The 20006-nt window shown below is 42.5% G+C and overlaps 1 protein-coding gene across 2 annotated transcripts; it reads left to right on the top strand.

Annotated features, from left to right (window-relative positions):
* Positions 1-2740: 2740 nt before the first annotated feature.
* Positions 2741-19618, top strand: LOC123765073 (uncharacterized). 2 transcript variants are annotated; one of them, XM_045753500.2, is made up of 8 exons: positions 2741-2895; positions 4566-4642; positions 13222-13378; positions 13596-13839; positions 14439-14726; positions 14868-15140; positions 15604-15989; positions 16741-19618. In XM_045753500.2, the coding sequence occupies exons 2-8, from the start codon at positions 4586-4588 to the stop codon at positions 17055-17057; spliced, it is 1722 nt and encodes a 573-aa protein (XP_045609456.1). In that variant the 5' UTR covers positions 2741-2895; positions 4566-4585; the 3' UTR covers positions 17058-19618. The 2 variants fall into 2 exon arrangements, with proteins under 2 accessions (XP_045609456.1, XP_045609457.1); XM_045753501.2 differs by lacking the exons at positions 2741-2895; positions 4566-4642 and adding an exon at positions 11310-11452.
* The last annotated feature ends 388 nt before the right edge of the window (positions 19619-20006 follow it).

Raw genomic sequence — 20006 nt, 5'->3', positions numbered from 1 at the left:
CAGCCAGAGTTTAACTTTTAAGAGTTTTCTGCAGCCAAGATTAGGTAGTTTAATTTTGAGGTTTGCTATGGATCACTTAAAATATTGGATATATATTTAAAATATAAAATTTAACAGGGAGAAAATTTGTGTTTTGAAGTTAAGTTTTCAAAGAATAATATTTTAGGGTTTGGTTAGGTCAGGTTAGATTGACTTAGGTTATGTTAGTTTTGGTTAGGTAATAATCGGATGGTCACACGACCATCCAACTATCCTTATAAGGCCACACTACCTGATAATAGTCCAGATCGGACCGAAACGTTATCGCTTCTCCATGTTCTGATGTAGTAGTCATCAGTCAGTTGATGTAGTTTGGTCATCAATATATGGATGGGTTAAGTTTGGCAAGGTTAGACTAGGGAAGGTTAGGTTAGGCAAAGTTTCATTAGGTTAGATCTGGCAACATTAGGCTACGCTTGGGGAGGTTAAGTCTGACAAGGTTAGGTTAGGGTGATCACTGAGGTTAAATCATAAAGTTGAATTAGCAGTTTTAACCACAAATATCTGAAATGACAAAGTTGGAATGAGAACATTAAAATCACAGTAAAATGAGCATATGCTAGAGCATATAAATGACCGAGTTTAAATTGTGGAATTTAATAACTGGGGATTCCATCCGGTAATTATATTTAAAAATGGCGAAACTGCATTTGTTCAATGGTAGTTTGTTCATTAATGTTTTTGTGTCCGTCGTAGGCTCAGACACCACTACCTCAGTACTAGTATACTTCAACTGGTACTGGGACTAATGCTACTATTAGCATACTACTATTACTAGCACTATTATCACTAACATTACTGCTAATACTACTGCTACAATACCATTATTATTTTTAAATACTAATAATTCGACTACTAATTCTCTAAGTATTAAAACATAACTGCTGCTGCCGCTTATAATAATAACTCTTGACCAGTTGAAATTAAATTTATGCAATTTGGCCAAACAATTTGCAAGACTCGTGGATATGTGTTAACAGGACTATGGATAATATACCTGAAATCCTTGCACTGTATCCATATTTAATTTCCAGTAGATAAACGACATATGAGATTAAGAAACAAGTAGTGTATTGTGAAGACTAATCATAATAAACTGCAGCTTCCCTATGACTTTGTAATATCTTCATATCTCAAACAATTATGTATTAGCGATAAAATTATGTATTAGTTAATCATTAATATATAATGATTAACTGTAAATATTGAAAAAGAACATTCTCTGTAACTACCATTATAATTATAAGGTGTGAAGGATAGATAAAATTGTTTATGTAATAATCTCAGTTGAGGTCTGGTAAGGAACATTTGTGCCCTCTGTAATCCTTTTTGCGCTACAGCTCACAGGATGAGTATGGGGTGCACAATAAACTAGCGAGCGTACCAGTCGCATGCAAGTCGAATTTCCACTACTCGGTGGAACTGTGTATTAGCGGAGGAGTCTACAACTTGACCAAATAATCATGAGCTTTAAACCAAACTTCAACGTCTCATAAAAATAGTTAAAAGCCATGGTCGTGGTCAAGCACATGAACCCTACTATAGCGACCTGTACTCAAGACTCGACGTGGAATCTTCGTGTGAACTTAGTATCTACCAAGATGACGATACCATTCTGTTAAGAACACACGAACAAAGACAACGGCAGAAGACCTGTTAGCCCATATTAGGCAGCTCGTATTTATATCCACGCAGATTCATTTACATATAGGTCTAACCTACACTTGAAACAATCCAGCGAATCATAAATAAAAAACTTTGTTTTCAATCCAGTATTTACCTAAAATATGTATCATCAGTAGAGGTCTTGTCAGGAGTCAGGGTCAAGGGTGTGTGTGTGTGTGTGTGTGTGTGTGTGTGTGTGTGTGTGTGTGTGTGTGTGTGTGTGTGTGTGTGTGTGTGTGTGTGTGTGTCTCCAGCCACATCTGCCCCTCCACAAGACTTTATCCGCCCAGCTACAACTTGAAATATACATATAAAAATATAAAAATTTGCTGGAAAAGTTCATAGGTATGCCACTAGGCTAGTCCCAGAACTAAAAGACATGAGTTACGAGGAAAGGCTGCGTGCACCTCACGTCGCTGGAAGACAGAAGGGTTCGGGGAGATATGATCACCACATACAAAATTTTCAGGGGAATTGACAGGGTAGACAAGAATGGATTATTTAACTCGGGCAGTACATGCACAAAGGGACACAGGTGGAGGCTCAGTATCTAAATGAGCCACAGAGACATTAGAAAGAACTTTTTTAGTGTCAAAGTAGTTAGTAAATGGAATGCACTAGGAAGTGATGTGGTGGAGGCTGACTCCATACACAGTTTCAAATGTAGATATGATAGAGCTCGAGAAGCTCAGGAACCTGTACACCAGTAGATTGACGGTTGAGAGGCGGGACCAAACAACCAAAGCTCAACCCCCGCAAGCACAACTAGGTGAGTACACACACACACACACACACACACACACACACACACACACACACACACACACACACATCCCCAGGAAGCAGACCGTATCAGCTGTCCAAGGGAACTTATTAACTGCTAGATGAACAGAGCATCATATGAAAGAAACCTTTCCCATTTGTTTCTACCTCAACCGGGAATCAAACCCGGGTCCTTAAGACCGCCTGAGTATGCTACCTCAGCACTCTACAGCCACCTTGATGACGAGTACTGGCATTTTCTGTGAGTCAGGACCAGCAGAGGATGTCGGCTTCCTGTGGCTCGCCCCGGCCCAATGGAGTTGCTCCCAGGTCCTCGACAGTTACCATCTGGAGTGCCTGAAGGAGAGGGCGTACTGGCTCTATCTTGGCTCGGTGTCAGTGCCACCAGGAATTAGGTCCACGCTGAAGGTAAAGATTGAGACGGTATTCTTGGGTGTTTCGAGGGAGACGGCCTGATCGAGATGGAATATCTTTCAAAGTTCTTCAAATTGAACTTTCATCTTTGCTGCCATTAACGATTGAATGCTAACGTGTCTAATGTCATAATTACTCGTTAGTCCTTGAGAGAATCTGCATGAAGGTGTTCACTCCTTGTAGATATTATGTTACTTATCTCAACAACGAGTTGAACTAGAGTCTTAGCTTTCCTAGTCTACAGACTGAAGATCACAACAGTTTGAAATAAATCAACACAAAATAGTACACGAAACAATGGAATATAAATAGAATATGTTTAGATTCAGGAAAGACCTGGGTAAATACTGGTATGGAGACAGAGTAGTTCATTTATAGAACAAATTACTGGATAACATAATATATGTGGGATGAGTGGATTGTTTCAGGCGTAAGTTAGACACACACACACACTCCAGAGAAATTAACACCAAGGGACAAGTAACTGGACAGAAGAAAGTTGGCTTCAAAGTCATATATAAACATAAATGGGTTTACAAATAAAGGAAATTTGAAAAAAAAAAACAGAAAAATACAACCCAGACGTAATTGCACTCACTGAAACGAAATTGTCAGGTGTTAAAGCAAATGCAGCGTTTTCCCAGGAGTGCAGTGTAATAAAGAGAGGGAAGGAAGGAGATGAGGAGGAGTGGCCCCTGTTGATAAGAAAGGACTCATTTTAAACCAACATGTTAGAGGATTCACAAGAATGAAAGATAATAATAACCTAGTTAGACTTGACCTTATATTCACTCTGAATGAGTCAGACATAAGGGAAATCAATTTAGAATCCCCCATGAGAATGAGTGATCACAGTGTATTGACGTTTGAATATCTGCTGGAAGTAGGGATAAATTACTCAAGGAAGGAGGTCCAGAAAACAAAAGGATGACATACTGAAAGAGTAATTATGAAGGGATAAGACAATTCCTGACGTAAATACCCATAAGTAACCGAACTCAGAGAGAAAGTAGCACAAGACATGGCGTCTTATACCACCCAGAAGTGTCAAGAAGCAGCAAACAAGCTTGTCCCGTTCCAAAAGGGAAAACAGTAAGATAAGGAGGAACCCATGGTTGAATCCGGGACGTAAGGAGGTAAACCATCTCAACTGTAGGCTGCTGATTGTGTGGTCTGCGGTTCGAGGTTCCGAGGGTCCAAAGAGAATGAAATATTGTCTACGATATGGTGTTTGACAATTTATATTATATATATATATCTATATATATATATTTAATTTATTTAGATCACTGGTTCCCAAACTGGGGGCCAGGGCCCTCCTAGGGGAGGGGGGGCTTTTTGCAATATGTAGGGGGTCATATGTCGAGGCAGTATACAGGTGATGACACCAGAAGGGGGGGGGGAAATAACCAGCTAGTGGGGTGAGCTCGTAGGTTGCTAAAAGAAAAATTAATACTGAAAGTAGGGGGGCATTAATAAAGACCCCTCTATGAAGAAGAGGTAATGACCGTGAAGAGCTTGCGAACCAAGGATTTAGATAATTCTAAATCCATAGATTTAGCTTACCTAAATCTAAAAGCAGCTTAGATAATAGCTGCCTCGTGTGGGTCAATCGATCTGCAGTTTCCTATTTATTCATATGTTTTTGTATTCCTCGCTTTCAGACCCAAGGAAGAGTATCAAGATGATGTCAACACTTGACAGCTCGGGGTATCGGCGACAGCTGAACACTCCTCACCAGGTAGGCTCGATTCTGATCGTATTCACTTGACAGTAACTTCGGTTACATTCATGCCCAGAGTGTCACGCAAGAATTGGCCGACGCCCGTTAACCTGCAGTCATATGGTGTTGAATATATTTCTCAGGCTCCAGTATGGCACCAAGCATCTTGGTGACCCGTGTCTCCGTGTCTGTGAGCTCCTCGGGCGACGGTGTATGTAGTTGTCGTCGACCACGCCACGTAGTCGAGCCGGTTGGGCACCCCTCTCTCTCTCCGTAGTTATGTAATTCCGTCAAACACCTTTCGAAAAGATGAGGCAGTGGAAAGGCGATAAAATCATCCATACACTAGTGAGTCACACATGGCTGTCATTCATCATACACTACTGAGTCACACATGGCTGTCATTCATCATACACTACTGAGTCACACATGGCTGTCATTCATCATACACTAGTGAGTCATACATGGCTGTCATTCATCATACACTAGTGAGTCACACATGGCTGTCATTCATCATACACTACTGAGTCACACATGGCTGTCATTCATCATACACTACTGAGTCACACATGGCTATCATTCATCATACACTACTGAGTCACACATGGCTATCATTCATCATACACTACTGAGTCACACATGGCTATCATTCATCATACACTACTGAGTCACACATGGCTATCATTCATCATACACTCTCCGGATGGCGACTTCCAACCCTTGCATCCTATTTATATTTGACGCTGTTAAGCCGAACTTTACTCCGGACTATGTTCAGATAAGAGGACATATCCGGGAAGATAATTCGGACATATCCGAATTATCAGCCGTCATCCTGGATAATTAGCAACTGAGCGACGCAGCACACGCCAGAAAGAAATGTTGAATAATGGTTTTTATCTGGCAAATATGTGTTGTGTAAATACACGGTACAAGAGAGAGAGAGAGAGAGAGAGAGAGAGAGAGAGAGAGAGAGAGAGAGAGAGAGAGAGAGAGAGAGAGAGAGAGAGAGAGAGAGAGAGAGAGAGAGAGAGAGAGACAGAGGATGAGAATTAAAGGGGAAGGGTGCTGACATATTGTCATTCCACTCAAGCAAGATATAGGTGCCAAATTTCAGCCCGTGAATTAAAAAAAAAACATCTTCACAAATAAATAATACCACGTGTTTTTTCAAGTTATGGTAACCCACGCTACAAGCTACCAGGAAAACACATCAGTCCATAAATGTTTACGTTTTCTATACATTAGCGTCGATAGGTTAGGTGACTTGTTCGCACGTCTCAGAATAGGTTTGGAGGGAATATCAGAAACTAGGTTAGAAGAAAGCCGGCAGTTTCGAATAATATTCTCCAACGTGTATGGCAAGTCAGGCAACACTGCCGGATCTGCTGTTAAAGGAAGCAACACAATCACTCTAGAATCATGCTCTCCTTTATATATCATTTCAAATTAACTCAAAAATATATTTGAAACAAAATAATTCAATATGCACACATTATGGATATTGAATGTTTGCTTGTCTTGCATATTTTGTTTATACAACTTTTGTCCCATAATCTTTCACATATTTCTATCATTTTCTCATATTTTCTTGAATTTCACATTCCTTTTCCTTTTTCTTGTCCACATATTTATATTATTTTTCCCTATACTTTTTCCTTATTTTTTCCTCTTCAATTTTCTTTCTTTTCCTCCCCCCTTCCCCCATCTCTTTTCCCACATTATCCCCATCCCTTTTCCTTCTATACCCTGTGCATACGAGTCCTTTGATCACCTGATTTCTCCTCGTGCAATATGCATAGAGAAGTGGCAGGGGTGGAGGTGGGGAGGAGTAGGGGTCCCAGGCGAGCAATACAACCTGCTCGTACCCTACAACCTCTTGCACCCTACAACCTCCTCCCAACCCTACAACATTTTGCACCCTACAACCTCCTCCCAACCCTACAACCTCCTCCCAACTCTACAACCTCCTCCCAACCCTACAACCTCCTCCCAACTCTACAACCTCCTCCCACCCCTACAACCTCCTCCCAACCCTACAACCTCCTCCCAACCCTACAACCTCCTCCCAACTCTACAACCTCCTCCCACCCCTACAACCTCCTCCCAACCCTACAACCTCCTCCCAACCCTACAACCTCCTCCCAACCCTACAACCTCCTCCCAACCCTACAACCTCCTCCCAACCCTACAACCTCTTCCCAACCCTACAACCTTCTCCCAACCCTACAACCTCCTCCCAACCCTACAACCTTCTCCCAACCCTACAACCTCCTCCCAACCTTACAACCTCCCCCCCACCCTACAACCTCCTCCCAACCCTACGACCTCCTCCCAACCCTACAACCTCCTCCCAACCCTACAACCTCCTCCCAACCCTACAACCTTCTCCCAACCCTACAACCTCCTCCCAACCTTACAACCTCCCCCCCACCCTACAACCTCCTCCCAACCCTACAACCTCTTCGCTCTAAGAAAAAGTGGCAGTGGCAAGTATAAATTAGACTTCTTCGGTCGTCAAGAATTAAGAACGCAGCCAAGGGTGTCCTGTTAACAGCTGGAGATTAGGAACGCATCAGTGGCAGTGTGATCTTGCGGTCTATCAGTCAGTTTCACTTCAGAATTTCTGTATAAATTAGCCCTGACGTGACAGTGCTATTACGTTACAAATCAGCTGTAATGCGACCTAGTAATTAATGTACAGAGAAACGTAGTTACCCCAATGCCAATCATATTCCATTTTATGTAATGCAATATACATACGAGGAAAGATCGCTGGCAAAGTACTGGCTATATACCACTTAGAAGGGGAACCAGGACACGTTTCTGGGATACAAGGAAAAGAGAGCAGGAATTTGAGGACTATGGATCTGGGACAAGACGGAAAGAAGGAATGGTGCCCAACAACTTGGACCGTCGGGGATCGAATGGTCTCTCCATTCTAGTTTCTTCAAGGTTACTGCAAAAAAGTCTAGCCCGCAGCGCGTTCTAGTGGTTGACGTCATTTCGACGCCATAAGGATTTCCAGGATACGACTTGGTGTGTAAAAAAAGATATTTGTAAACACTGCTGGTCGCTTTTAGAAGCCTCAGACATAAATGTGATAGATTATCTAATAAATTAAGTAGTTAAACGATTATTTAATTCACACTGGTTAAATAATTTATTCCACTCTGAGAGGCAATACTTTTCTACCTATCAAATAAAACACATTATATAAGAGAGCTGTATGTGTATCTATGTGTTCGTACTTTAGCATACGACTTGCATAGGCTCCATGACTGTACCAAATGCCACCTGCATATGTACCCAAACCCATTAAAAAAGCCATTTATATTCACGTAGCAAAGTTCTATGAATCATTAATATATTAACTGTTACAGAGGTTCTGACAATGAATGCAGAACGTAAAGAAAATATTATTTGGCTCAAACATATGTTCATTTTGTAAATAAATAAAAGTGGTTCATAATATCAAAGGAAGATGATGACTTTCCAGCACTGACTTCCTCTGACATTATGGACCACCGGTTTCAGAGCAAAATGTTGTGTCTTTTCTAAGCTTTATATTCATGACCAGTATTACATTAACAGTTAATATATTCTTTTCCGTAATTCTACGAATGGTATGCAAGTGTTTAATATGCTTTCTTCAATTTTGAGTTTACATCATCATCCAATTTTCCATGCATATTTACTCAGTATTGTGTTACGTATAAGAATATATATAACTAGAATAATATGACCCTTAGGAATAAAAAATAAAGATCTCATTTTGGCTAGTGATTAAAATTATAGTTTAACTATTTCATTTGTTTGGACAATATATCATATTTCAGTCCGCAAGGCTTCTCTGACAAACTTATAAATGATAATGCACATAAATATTATTTTACACACTCTAGAAGCTGTAAGGTTGAAATTTAAGTGTGGCGTTCAAATGTCATAATTTTTCATTGTCTTTCACACTCCAATATTAACCCGATATTAAAAAAAATATCGCCACATTATTATTATTACCATTTTTATTGACAAGATGAACATTTTGCCTAATCGGAATAATTATTCTAGGTCTTATTGCAGTAAGCATGTTGCTCGTATTCACTGCTACACAAGACAGCCTCGTACATAAGAAAATAGTGTAAATTATAGATTTAAACATATTTCGTAAAGTCATGTTACGGCCACTTTGGTCCAGTAACCGGGTTCTTGCTGTTAACCTATCTTATAACCTCTTCGTCTTAATCCAACCCCAAGTCGGTGGTAAGCAAGAACTGGCTGGGGCAGGTAGTAGTGCAAAGAATAAAAGGGGGGATAAACTATACACAATTACACCTTCACCACTAAATTATATGCAAGTATTACTACACATATTTACAAAGTGTCTCTTTCACTCAAGACGATACATCGGCAGTGTTCATCAAATCCCGGTGAATCCACTTTCCAGGTACCCGTCGTCCACATTAATGGCAATCGCCGGCGAGTTCACCTTCCTCAACATGGGCCAGTCCATACACACTGTATCGTCACGATGTGCTAATACCCCATTTCCGCTCTCCAGACACCCACTGGCAGAGGGTTTCAGCAACACGCTGACAGGGGCCCTCATATAATCACATACAGGGGTAGCTAGCACTCTGGCAGAAGTTTCTAGTCGCTCACTAGCAGCACTTCTCGCTCACTTGACCTCACAGACACACCACTATCGTCTCATAACTCTTCCTGGCCAATCCCGGGTACGTCGGTCCATACAACACTGCTATAATCGACAACGACCACTTTGTCCTCTCACAGGACCAAGTCAAGAGTTCTTGACTGTCCCAGGTGAACAATCTTCCTTAGCGCAATCGCCTTCATACATCACCTCTGCGAACATAAAACGTCATTAGCTAGACGAACAGTATACTGGGTGACCCTAGGATTAACACCCATCCATCAGGGAACTGATATTGTAATTGTAGTTGCAACCTAGATGGCGTTGATCTCGTTACGCCTCCCACCAGAGGTCATCCTCATCGACCTCACCTTCTAACTGAGGCAGGACACCAGGGTGGGGGGGGGGGGGTCACCGATGTCACGCCACCACCAACAGATGGCGCTGCTCGCGTTGCACCCAATACCGGGGAGTTGCAGTGCAGGTCCATAGATGGCGCAGAAATCGCCACTCTGCCCTCCAGCGACGATGTCGATACTGTAACAGTTCACAATATATTACATCACATATTACATATTCACGATTTAGTAAGTGCAACTTTCAATCCTGCCACACAGGACAGGGATGGACTCGTAAGAAAAGCAGCTACAAAAGTTATCACAACAATACTTTAGATTAAATTGTCTACTATTAATGCGTAGAATTAAATGTTCCTTTTTACCTAAACAAAAATGTAAAATATATTATTTGTATTATAAATCTCAAATAATTTGTGTTACACGAGTGAGCTCGTCATACAGATACTGTTATATTACACGCAATGAGTCACGCAAACACACAACACTCCAGATGAGTCAGAGGGATAAAGGGAAAAGTTTTTCGAGTGTGCTAATAGTTAGTGGAAGGAATTAGAAGCGGAGGCGAACTCTGTTTCACAGCTCTATAATATTGGTATACGAGAGAGAGAGAGAGAGAGAGAGAGAGAGAGAGAGAGAGAGAGAGAGAGAGAAAGAGAGAGAGAGAGAGAGAGAGAGAGAGAGAGGGAGAGAGAGAGACAGAGAGAGAGAGAGAGAGAGAGAGAGAGAGAGAGAGAGAGAGAGAGAGAGAGAGAGAGAGAGAGAGAGAGAGAGAGAGAGAGAGAGAGAGAGAGAGAGAGAGAACGAGGGGACGGGGAAGGGGAGAGGGGTCGGCCATCATTGCACAAACCAAAAAAACTCCCGAGACTCGCCTCAAGAGCTAAGACTCGTGCCCCCCACAAACACATTTATGTAAATACAAACACAAATATCTGTGTAGTTACAATTACACTCGACTATAAGGTGTACAGAGCCGAGTGTCATTAGGTTCTCCCGCCTTTCCGAAAAGATATACATGATGCCTACACAGGATTTCCCTTGCTGCTCCCCCCCCCCCTTTCCCTCCCTCCTTAGTAGGATGGTGTACCCTAATCTCACCAAACGTAACTTATTCGTCTCTTTTAATCAAATTTAAGTAAGTTTATTCAGATAAGAAAATACATCTCAAAAGGATAGAGTAACTTAGGCCATGTCTACCCTCCTATTTCGAAGCTTTTTAGTTAGTACACGTAAGGGAGATATAGACCGAAGTGTACTCAGCTTCTCGGTGAACGTACACTGAGAGTTTCCTTTGAGTCGTGAACTATGTTCTGGACTAAAATTTACTTGCTGGTTGGCCCTTAATAACCCTTCAAAAGGTTGATAGTCCTTAAGTCCGATACCAAACGAATCTAAGTGCAAAGTCTATCGACTGTTATAGGATCTTCAAGCAGGCATTCTGACTTCCTTATAACACTGAGCTATACATAAATACCAGAGTTATAGATTAAAGTATACTCTTAGTTGATACAGGCGGAAGAATACAAGTTTCGGAGTATATACCACATGAATGAGGTAAACTTTACCAGCAACCCAAGTCAGTGACTGTTGGGTTTCCACAACCAAACGTTTCTGCTAACGCCATGACATTTCCTCTTAAGGCAAGGCTTCGTCTAATTCCTTATCAACCCCGGGAGTGTGCAGTCCCTACTCTGAATAGTATATGTTGTATTGTGTTGGTATGAAGCTGGTGCTGGTGTACGGATTCATACTTGCGTACAACTGGCGCTGGTATATACATGTGTAATGGAAGCTGGAACTGGTGTACATCTGCCACCGGTACACATGTCTATCCTAATGTTAAATTGGTACAGGTGTTGGACTGGTGCTGGCGCTCATTTTGTGCCGGTGTGCTCCTCACGGCAGACATCTCCCGTCACGCAGGGTGCAGTCGCACCTTCACAGATCTCCAGTATCATCTATTGGTACTGGTAATGGCTCAGAAAGGCCTCCACTTACGAGCTATTCATGCCCGTACCACCTTTTGGGTGGCTTAATCTTCATCAATCATCAATCGGTGTGCTCCTGGTGTTGGTGTACAATTGGAACAGGTGTACATTTGTCCTCACTTGAGGGGAGAGTCATACACATGTTCTTTATTATATTTCCTCAATGTATATCAATAAGAATCTTTGAAAATATCATTATCACTCCATGACCCTGGTAGACGTCCAGTCGAGGCGGGTTGCAGGAGCAACTTGATGAGAAATAAGAATAATATTATGTCCCCGTGGCGCAGTGGTAAGACACTCACCCTGCGATTCGCAAGCGATTTGGTTTGGGTTCGTATCCTAGTCGGGGAGGATTGACTAGGCGCCAATCCTTAGCCGTACGCCTCCGTTCACCCAGCAGTGAATGGGTACCTGGTTGTTAAACGATTTGGCGGGTCGTATTCCGGGGAAAAAAAAACACGGGCTCACCATAGCCCGTGCTGCATGGAACTTTTTGTTCCATGTAGCGAATCTTAAACAACAACAACAAAATCCGGGGAAAATTAAGATTAAGGACCTGCCCGAAGCGCTATGCGTGCTAGTGGCTGTACAAGAATGTAAGCAGTTTTTTTATTTTGTATATAAATTAAAATAAAATAAATAATATCAGAGACTGGTAAGTCAGTGTGTGGAAGTGGCTGAGCTTTTAATAAGACAAAAGCTTATTCTTGTTGTTCAGAGCTTTGTGTTGTAAATTATAAATATACGGCCACCCGGGGGTGAAGGGAGCCTAGCGGGGCTCACCTTGCATAATGTCTTCTCTTACCACCTCCGATGGTTTTTAATATTTATTAAATTTTACATTTTATTACGTAGGATTGGTTACAGAAAAGGGACAAAATTAATTGTTACGGGAAGTAGAGTTCAACAAAATCCTCGAATGATGGAGAGGAACAATGAAAGCAATGTGTGTGTGTGTGTGTGTGTGTGTGTGTGTGTGTGTGTGTGTGTGCGCAAAGTTAGAATGGTTCCCAAGCTAATTTTAAAACAATAAGCTCTAATGACCCCTTTATGGATTCGCAACCTAGGCCACCAGGATCATCCCACCGGCTGTCTAGTACCGTAGCCACTACACCAGCGATTATACGCCACGAGTGTTGCCGGATGAGCTATAATTCTTGGTCTTTTAAATCTTTTTAAGTCTTTTAACTGTCCGCCTTCTGGTGCAGCAACTAGCCGATTTTGTTGTGTTGTCATAGTTACTCCTGAAGTTGTGAATGCAGTTACACCCGGTCGGCCTCCACTGCCTCCTGCCCCAGCTGGCCTCCGCTCCTGCACCTGGCTGGCCTCCACTATTTCTCGTACTAGCCTTGAGGCAAATCTATGAAATTTTGCAGCATTTATTTTACATTTTACGAGGTCAGGGCTCCATGGTAATGTTGGTCTAGGTGGCGTATATTGCTCTGAATCCACCAGATCGCCAAAGACTCTTCCTTTTATCTGTAAACTTCGCGTCTATGATATTCGAAGTGGGTGATTCTAGTGTTTCCTCTGACATTGTGTGCGCCACCTTCCCTCGTCGCGGCCTGAATATCATCCCCCTCCTTCATCCTGCAGGTGCGGCCGGTGGTGGGGGCGCCCTACGTACTCTGCGTGTTCATCGTCGCTGTCATTCTCGTGGGAGTGGGCACCTTCGTCACTGCCTACGCCTACGAGAACGACCCGCACGACCCCGTCTTGCTGGTCGTCGGTCCATCACTCCTGGGCCTCGGAGGTAAGGTACAGGCGCCTGCTTGGCTTCGTCACTCTCATCAACGAACGCCAGGCTGAAAAATAGGCGGGATTGTTTGACAAGTATATTGACATACAGAAGGATTGTCTTCAGATCAAGACAAGTTTGTCTTGATTTGTGGAGAGCCGCTGGCCGAGGCGTCCTCAGATCAAGACTTCTCCCATTTTGATGTATGTCTTATGCTCTAATCCTCCTTCAGGTCTGCTCCTGCTGGGTTCTGTCTTGGTGTGCGTGGTCGCCTGCTGCAAGAACAGACACCTGCGGGAAGCCTTCTCTGACGACCTGCTGAACATTGGGGGCTCCACCTTCTACGGCGGGAGAGGCTTCGTGCAGCTGGAGGACGAGACCCAGCTGTACGACCCTCCCCCGCGCCACCACCTGCAGGGCTCGGCCGTGATGGGGGTCAGCAACCCTGCAGGTCCAGACCACGCCGAGGCCATCATGTGAGTCTGCTGCGTACATCATTGAGAGAGAGAGAGAGAGAGAGAGAGAGAGAGAGAGAGAGAGAGAGAGAGAGAGAGAGAGAGAGAGAGAGAGAGAGAGAGAGAGAGAGAGAGAGAGACAGAGAGAGAGAGAGAGAGAGAGAGAGAGAGAGAGAGAGAGAGAGAGAGAGAGAGAGAGAGAGAGAGAGAGAGAGAGAGAGAGAGAGAGAGAGAGAGAGAGAGAGAGAAAGAGAGAGAGAGAGAGAGAGAGAGAGAGAGAAAGAGAGAGAGAGAGAGAGAGAGAGAGAGAGACAGAGAGACAGAGAGACAGAGAGACAGAGAGAGAGAGAGAGAGAGAGAGAGAGAGAGAGAGAGAGAGAGAGAGAGAGAGAGAGAGAGAGAGAGAGAGAGAGAGAGAGAGAGAGAGAGAGAGACAGAGAGACAGAGAGACAGAGAGACAGTGAGAGAGAGAGAGAGAGAGAGAGAGAGAGAGAGAGAGAGAGAGAGAGAGAGAGAGAGAGAGAGAGAGAGAGAGAGAGAGAGAGAGAGAGAGAGAAAGAGAGAGAGAGAGCCGTCATGAAAGAGATTCATATGATCTAAATAGTTTATTATATTTCCAGGATCTTGGCAAATACAGTGGCAGAGGAACGAGACAGACAGCGCAAGAACTCTCGTAAATATTCCCGGAACCTCTCCCAGGAGCCCAGTCGACGCTCAGAAGAACGTTCTTACCCAAAATATTACTTGGGTCCTCAAGGCCACTCCTACAGCCCCGAGGACTCGAACCATCTCGAGCACCTGGGTTTGGAAAGACTGAGAAGGGCAGACGCGTACCCTGAGCTCGCTGAGGACTTCGACTTGGGAGAGACAGACGAGTCCACCGAACGCTTCAGGGACAGATCTTACAGGTAGCGTCCCCCTTTTTAGTTTGACTTGAGTAGCATGAAGTACTATTTTTATTTCCTCATTAACCTGACGAGTTAAGTATAGAAACACTCATTGTACGGAAGACAGAAAATACTAATTTCGTACTAAAATTCAACTGACAGCATGTCGGTGCGTCGGCCCGTGGCACGTCTGGCTCCTGTCCCAGACAGACTACGCAGAAACGTGACCTTTACAGCAGCCTCCCAAGCCAGCCTGCAGCAACAGCAGCAACAGCTACAGTTCTTGCGACAACAACAACACCAGATGAGGAAAAACTTGCTCCTGCAAGAGCCGCAGTACTCGGGTCTTCACCGTAAGCGTAGCTCCAAGCGCAAGAAGGGCGTAGTGTCCCGGGAGCAGACTCCTGAACCCATTAAGGTCCATCACCTTCCTCTGTAAGTCAGTCGTTCCTAATATGTTATAATCTAAGTTGTCGCGTATATATATATAATACAATTAACTTTTGATAAGTAATTTTCAATAATACTCATTATTAACTTAAAAGTTGAAGATTATATATATGTAAATTTGTGACAGTGTCAGACCACGGAGGAAAATTGAAACAGGAATTTCCTTAAGTACTTTCATATATTAATACATCTTCAGAAGGAGTCAAATTGTTTCAATTTTCCTCCGTGGTCTGACACTGTCACATTTTTAATCACGTGTTTATTTTTTCGTGATTTACACACATGTAAATTTGTATTCAATGTCAGAAAATCTTATTGAAAACGGTCTAAAAAAAATTTATGTGAGCCTCTTGGGCATTATAATTTTAGTTGTAACGGCCATAAGGCCGAATTAAACTTTACTGGCATAATTTATGATTAGAAAAAACTATATACAAAAATCCCACAGGTATAACCCGGACCTGCTGAGTGCACTGGGAATCCAGCCTAAGCGGTTCCCGCTGGAGCGCGGCCAGAGCGATCACGGCCTCTTGGACCAGGGCAGGAAAGAGTCCCCAGAGGTGTGGCGGGAGGACCCAGACGTCACTCACGGCAGTCTGGGCAACCCACGCCGCCGCCCCTCCGTGGTGATGGGCGTCAGGAGCATCAGGGCCCCACACTCTGGCTCCGCGTACAGGCATCACTCCATCTACGCCTCGGACATGGACCTCCACAGAGCGCCCGCGGGCGTCAGTGACAGCGGAGATAACCTCAGTAATTCCGTCTCCGGATACGGACAGGAGCCGCGTTCACCGCTCAGTCCCGTCACTGCCTTCAGGAACTTTTCCATAACAGGTGAGTGTGAGTGTGAGGTGACTCCCGCATGCACTCAACAATGATCAAAATTAAAATCCTTTATTTGGAAATGGAAATTTTTACCAAGATTTACAAAAAAATCAGTAGACGTGGGCATGTGCCTTAAATGAAGTCTAGAATACTCTCTCATCCTAGAGCACTGCAACAAAACCTTTAGTTAAAATATACCTCATTATCCAAGGGAACTAAAAATAATAATCATATAGTAACCGGCCGGTCATTTTTGGGTCAAATGCTTCGTTCATTACTGTTGTATTTAGATAAAGATTTCTTCCGCGAAGTAAAAATAAATGTGTGAGCATCACCTGTCTAATACTTGAAATAATTCATATAACCCAGTTATCGTAAATAAACCTAACCTTATTTAATTACGGTAGCCAAATGAACCTACCCTAAGTAACGCAATTAAATTTGCCTAATTAACGTAACTCACCTTAATCTAAACTGCTGAACATCACCAAACCTAACTAAAATAAATCGGGTGCATTAGTTCCAAAAATAAGGAAAAAGAAATTTACTGGTGAACGAAGAATTTCGTATTCAGAGAGCTTACAAATTTAGCAAATACTAGTCTAGTATTTGCTAATTTAACTAATTTAATAAAATTTCATCGTCTACAACTCTTGAGGCAATAGGTCAAAACTATTTATCTTTTAGACATTGTGATAATCCACTTCAACTAACCCATGTCTCTCTCCTCCACGTATCTTACCGACCTCCTCCGCCACAGGATCAGACACAGAGGACCGTCGCCAGAGAGCTTCGCCTGTATTACACCTTCTTCATCCCAGTGAAGGCTCCTTGTCTTCCTTGAACCGGAATGACAGCAAGCGAGACAACAGCACATTACCCAGGTCCTCTTCAGCGTCACCCAGCCAGGGTCGACCGCTCTCCAACATATCCTCAGAGTCCTGTTGTTCCGGATGCTGCGACAGCGATCACGATAACCATACTGGCGTCGGTGATGGGGAAGATAAGGACACTAAAGTTGAAAACGGTGATTTAGAAAACGATAAATCAGTTCCAGAGACTGAGAAGATTGTATAGGGGGGTGTTCTGTTGTAGCAGATTCAGACTGGTCGAGAGTGGAGGTACTCATGAGTGAATGATTCATATACTCACCTCCTGTGACACTCCAATACTCATTGGAGTTGAAAGGACTTTGAAACCTTGTCAATAAATGACTTGATAATCTTGTGCTTGCAAAGACAGATCTTAGTGTCCGTGTCATAATGTCTAAAATTGATGCAGACATTTTCTCAGCAAGAGTTTTCAAATTTTTACATTTTCAAGAAGGAAATCACCGTTTTCATTGACCCCATTGTCTTCACATTACCTTCTATTAATAGCCTGATAGTTTCATTATATTGTAAATATTATGTTCATGGTATATTGTTAAGGAAATGGTTGATTTCCAATAACAAAAATATTGATGCCCCAAAACTTGGTGATGCGATATATGACCCATGTTTCATACTCATCCTTCATCCCTTTTTTATACATATAAATTATTGGTCATGCTTTATATGCATCCACAAGTAACTATGCACTAGAAAAGAATACCTTTAGTCAATGCACTATGGTTCTCAAGTGAAGTCCCCCATTAGTAGGGACTTATTAACTCTTGTATATGTTCCTGTCTCTGCTGCTGCTAGCTACTCTTCGTCAATTTTCATGAATGGTATCTAAAGGATTTTGGCGACTTTAGTGGTTCAAAGGATGTAGAAATACTGTTGTCTAGTATCTAGATTAAGGTGGTGAGGAAATGGTACACCACTATAGAGCAGAGTGCTGGTGATGACTGCAAGAGGCAAACGAACTGTAGCTAATCGCACGCGTTTGGTGGCGTGTCTGAATGTTTCAGTAAATGTGTTGGCACCAGACCGTCTGCATGTCCATAGCCGGTTCATGGCTATGGAGACCCGGACGGGATACAGCTTCTCTAGGGTTCTCCAAGCAACAATTACTCTTGCTTTATGGAAGTGGCATAAAGACCAGTTGCGTTACCAGAGGCGAAGAGACCACTCAGCCAGCCAGCACACACAAGGGGTTCGATGTGAGACGCACGTCAAGTACACAGAAATCTTCTAGCATTAAAATTGCACATCTTTTAATGTTGATGACCAAACCGCACATCAGACAATGGAGAAACGACGACGTTCCGGTCCTTCCTGGATCATTATCAAGTCGTGGAATTGGATACTGCTCATCTTCCAGTAATGATAGTGCTTATAGGACCAATTTACTCAGAGTATATCTGTCCCATTTGGGACATATCACAAATGGGATTCTAAACACGTGAAAAAGTAACTGAAGAACCTATAGTATAACCTGTCCCAGTAGTCCTAGACCTAACAGACGCCATCTTATGCCTAATACAATACATATATGACCTGTACTAGACCATGAATTTTTAACTTTCATTTTGGTTTTTCGTTTCTTCGAAGAATTAATAATACAACATGTACATACTGATGGCTGCAACGGTCCATTTTTGTACGTTCGACCACATGGTGGAGTGTCATTACTGCTGGTAACATAACATTACATCTTTACATTATTTTCATTATCTGTCCACCACTTGTGAAACTTCAGTGTCATGTTTTGGCTACCATTGCTTATAATTTTACTCTGCTAAAGAGTTCTGGGGAGTACATGTAGACGAAGAATCATCTTAAATACGCACAATTTGTAAACTTTGTCAGTTACATTCAGTAGTTACTGTATTACATGTAAATATGAAGATATGAAACACTCATGAGGAATTTCAAATACTGTACTATTTAGAGGGTTGTTAAGGTATGAGCAATAGCCTGGGCGGAGGGAGATTGATTGATTGATAAAGATTAAGCCACCCAAGAGGTGGCACGGGCATGAATAAGTGCCCCCCCTCTTCCTCCGTTACGGTGCCCGGGCTAACCATAGCCCGTGCTTCTTGCCCCGCTCCTGTGCCAGGTAAGTTACGGGCTCACCATAGTCCGTGCTACTTAGAACTTGTTCCGAGTAGCTGAATCTATAACAACAACATTCGTTACGGTGGCCCATAACGGAAGGAGAGGGGGCGATTCACACACATGCATAGAGTGCTGCAGCCCATCCTCCGAACATGGGGAGGTAAATGTAACAGCACAAGTGTAATTATGTACTATTCCTAACAGTCAGGAAATGAACGTATTACATTTAGTATTAAACCGTACTGTCAATTCGGAGGATGAGTTGCAGCGCTGAGAGCCAGCAGCCACTTGACGCTAAACTGTTGTGTGTGTAGGAGGATGTATAGACGAAGCTTGCTGATGGAAGCTTGCCGTATCTGGCACTCCCCCAGAGCCATCTTTCTGTTCCTGTACAAATACAATCACGGACTGACATAGAGGTGGAAGTTTTATTACAATGAAAACCAGCGTGAATACATCATCTCTTTTCGTATATATACAAGCCCCTTATAAATGAAATAATATTGAACAAAAATAATGTAATCTAAAAAAAATTCTAGAGAAAATTTAGACAGTAAGGTACAACCGGAGGTCACGGGTGACACAATGAGACCAACCGCTGTCAATAGCAGCTTATAAATTTTATTGTACCAATAAGGAGCAATATAAAATAGCCTTCATTGTTTACTTAATTCCTTGGAGAACATTAAAGTAAGAGGTGTCATGTAGACAATATTATGATGATCAAACCACAACTCAGAAGATGGAGAAGCAACGACGTTTCGGTCCGTCCTGGACCGAAATGTCCTGTTAAGTAATTATAGAAGAGAGAAAGGTGCTTGCACCTTCCCCTCTTCTGACACACGACTTGATAATAGCCCAGGACGGTCTAAAATATATTTAGACAAATTCGATCAAATATTTCTTCACAGTAATAAAATGTAAATTAACAGAGATCAATTTTCGAACATTTGAACGCTTTACAATAATAATTTATATTGTATTGGAATGAAATATATTTATAACGAAATAATTTAATTAAGGACAAATGCGTTTCAAAACT

This window comes from Procambarus clarkii, chromosome 29 (assembly GCF_040958095.1).
Source record: "Procambarus clarkii isolate CNS0578487 chromosome 29, FALCON_Pclarkii_2.0, whole genome shotgun sequence".
Taxonomy (NCBI): domain Eukaryota; kingdom Metazoa; phylum Arthropoda; class Malacostraca; order Decapoda; family Cambaridae; genus Procambarus; species Procambarus clarkii.
Note: the sequence above shows the minus strand (reverse complement) of the source record. Positions and strands in the feature narration are given on the sequence as shown.

What these genes read in the sequence shown, in the direction of transcription:
- LOC123765073 (XM_045753500.2), top strand. Translation starts at nt 4,586, where the DNA reads ATGATGTCAACACTTGACAGCTCGGGGTATCGGCGACAGCTGAACACT. An exon ending in TTCAGGGACAGATCTTACAG is followed by an intron (nt 14,727 to 14,867) that starts GTAGCGTCCCCC and finishes TTCAACTGACAG; the next exon opens with CATGTCGGTGCGTCGGCCCG. An exon ending in CAGGAACTTTTCCATAACAG is followed by an intron (nt 15,990 to 16,740) that starts GTGAGTGTGAGT and finishes CCTCCGCCACAG; the next exon opens with GATCAGACACAGAGGACCGT.